At 50.7% G+C, this 1,547-nt stretch overlaps 1 protein-coding gene across 1 annotated transcript in view; it reads left to right on the top strand.

Moving 5' to 3' along the window:
• Window positions 1–662: 662 nt before the first annotated feature.
• Window positions 663–1,547, top strand: part of PSMD9 (proteasome (prosome, macropain) 26S subunit, non-ATPase, 9) — a gene marked incomplete at its 5' end in the record, with an annotated part of 1,790 nt that continues 905 nt past the window's right edge. The window contains 2 exons of the mRNA XM_009578728.1: window positions 663–856; window positions 1,311–1,412. Of these exons, the coding sequence (XP_009577023.1) occupies window positions 663–856; window positions 1,311–1,412 (296 nt within the window). The remainder of the gene's footprint in view (window positions 857–1,310; window positions 1,413–1,547) is intronic.

Genomic DNA, 1,547 nt, shown 5'->3' with positions numbered 1-1,547 from the left:
CGGGAGCCGGCGGGCTTCGGGAGCAAATGCCGCTGTTCGTAACCGCTTAAGTAACTTGACTGTTCGCTGCGGTTCTTCAAAAACCGAAAAACGGGGTTGCTCCGGGTTTGGTTTTCAGTTCTTTTCAGTTCGGCGCGGGTCGGCTTAGGCGGTAAAAGCTCCTCTGTCCGCAGCTTGTCGCAGCGGGGTTGAAATCGTGTTTCTGCTGTGGGATTCGTGGAACAGCGAAGTGTTTCTGTGGTGTTTGTAGAATAAGCTTTGGGTAAAAAATAGCTTGGCATTTATTTCTTCCCAGGCTTAGCCCGTGCCCTGTCTTTGGGGATGGGTTTTGCTCCACATACGGAACAGTACGCGACTTGATAGAAAAAAGATTTCAGCTGTTCAGTGATTTCTAGGCCTCCGAGCCCTGCTTCCATGGTGTTTACCGAAATTTGTAGGGTGGTTTTCTCTGTGTCTAATTTCTACCGATAAACATCTGCCCTGGCTGTGTGAGCGGGGCTGGTGCCAGGACCCAGCAGATGCACCAGCAGAAGGTTCTTGCTGGCTACAGCTGAGATCCGAGATGCTCAGAATTCTGCAGTTGCGGAGGAGAACGTGTGCTGAGAAAGAACCCTTAGATGTAACTCTCCCTGCTCCCTGTGTGCTAATGGTGTCACCCGCAGGTTTGCAGAACGATCACAAGGCCCTGATGAAGCAGGTGGAGGAAGCTCTTCACCAATTGCACGCCCGGGAGAAGGAGAAGCATGCCAAGGACGAGGCGGAGGCACTGGCCGAGGCAATGAGCCAGAACCAGAGCCTGCCACAGGCCTTTGCCAAAGTGAACGCGGTGACTCCGGGATCTCCTGCAAGTATCTCGGTAAGTTGGTGGGGTCTGACAGCCTGTGGGGATGGCTGCTTCTGGACCCGGAGAGAAAACATATCAGATGGCTTTCTCTTGTTAATAAGTGGGAATAAGTTGGGGGTTTGATTAGGGTCCCCCTCCGCCTTTTTTTTTTTTTGGTCACACTGGGATGTCCGGTGAATAGACTAGTATGGGAATGAGATGAGTACTCTCATCTCAGCTGTATCGTTGCACCACACAGCTCCTGCAAGGCCTCACTGACCATTCTAGCCTCAGTATTTCTCTTCCCTTAAAGTAGGACAGAGGAATGAGTACTTACTTCTTTCTAAGGTCATGGAGAGGGTGTATGGTGAGAAGAGTCGTGTCACAGCACGCCTCTCCCCGTGTGGCTGGGTGAAGGGTGATGCTCCTGTGATGTTACCTGTCTTTGGAGAAGGCAGATGCTAATCTCTCTTCTGTCTTTGTCCAGGGGCTTCAGGTCGATGATGAGATTGTGGAGTTTGGTTCTGTCAACATAAATAACTTCCAGAACCTGCAGAATATCGCCACAGTGGTGCAGCACAGTGAAGGGGTGAGCTCATTTCTGCTGTAACTGCATTCTCTTGCCTGTCTCTGTTAGCCACAGCTTTTTTCTATGGACTTAGATCTCTGGGATCATCATTTCCATGTCTGAAACAGTGTCAGATTCAGTCTGTGCTGCTGTAGC

The sequence above is a fragment of the Fulmarus glacialis genome, unplaced genomic scaffold (genome assembly GCF_000690835.1).
Source record: "Fulmarus glacialis isolate BGI_N327 unplaced genomic scaffold, ASM69083v1 scaffold8915, whole genome shotgun sequence".
NCBI lineage: Eukaryota > Metazoa > Chordata > Aves > Procellariiformes > Procellariidae > Fulmarus > Fulmarus glacialis.
Note: the sequence above shows the minus strand (reverse complement) of the source record. Positions and strands in the feature narration are given on the sequence as shown.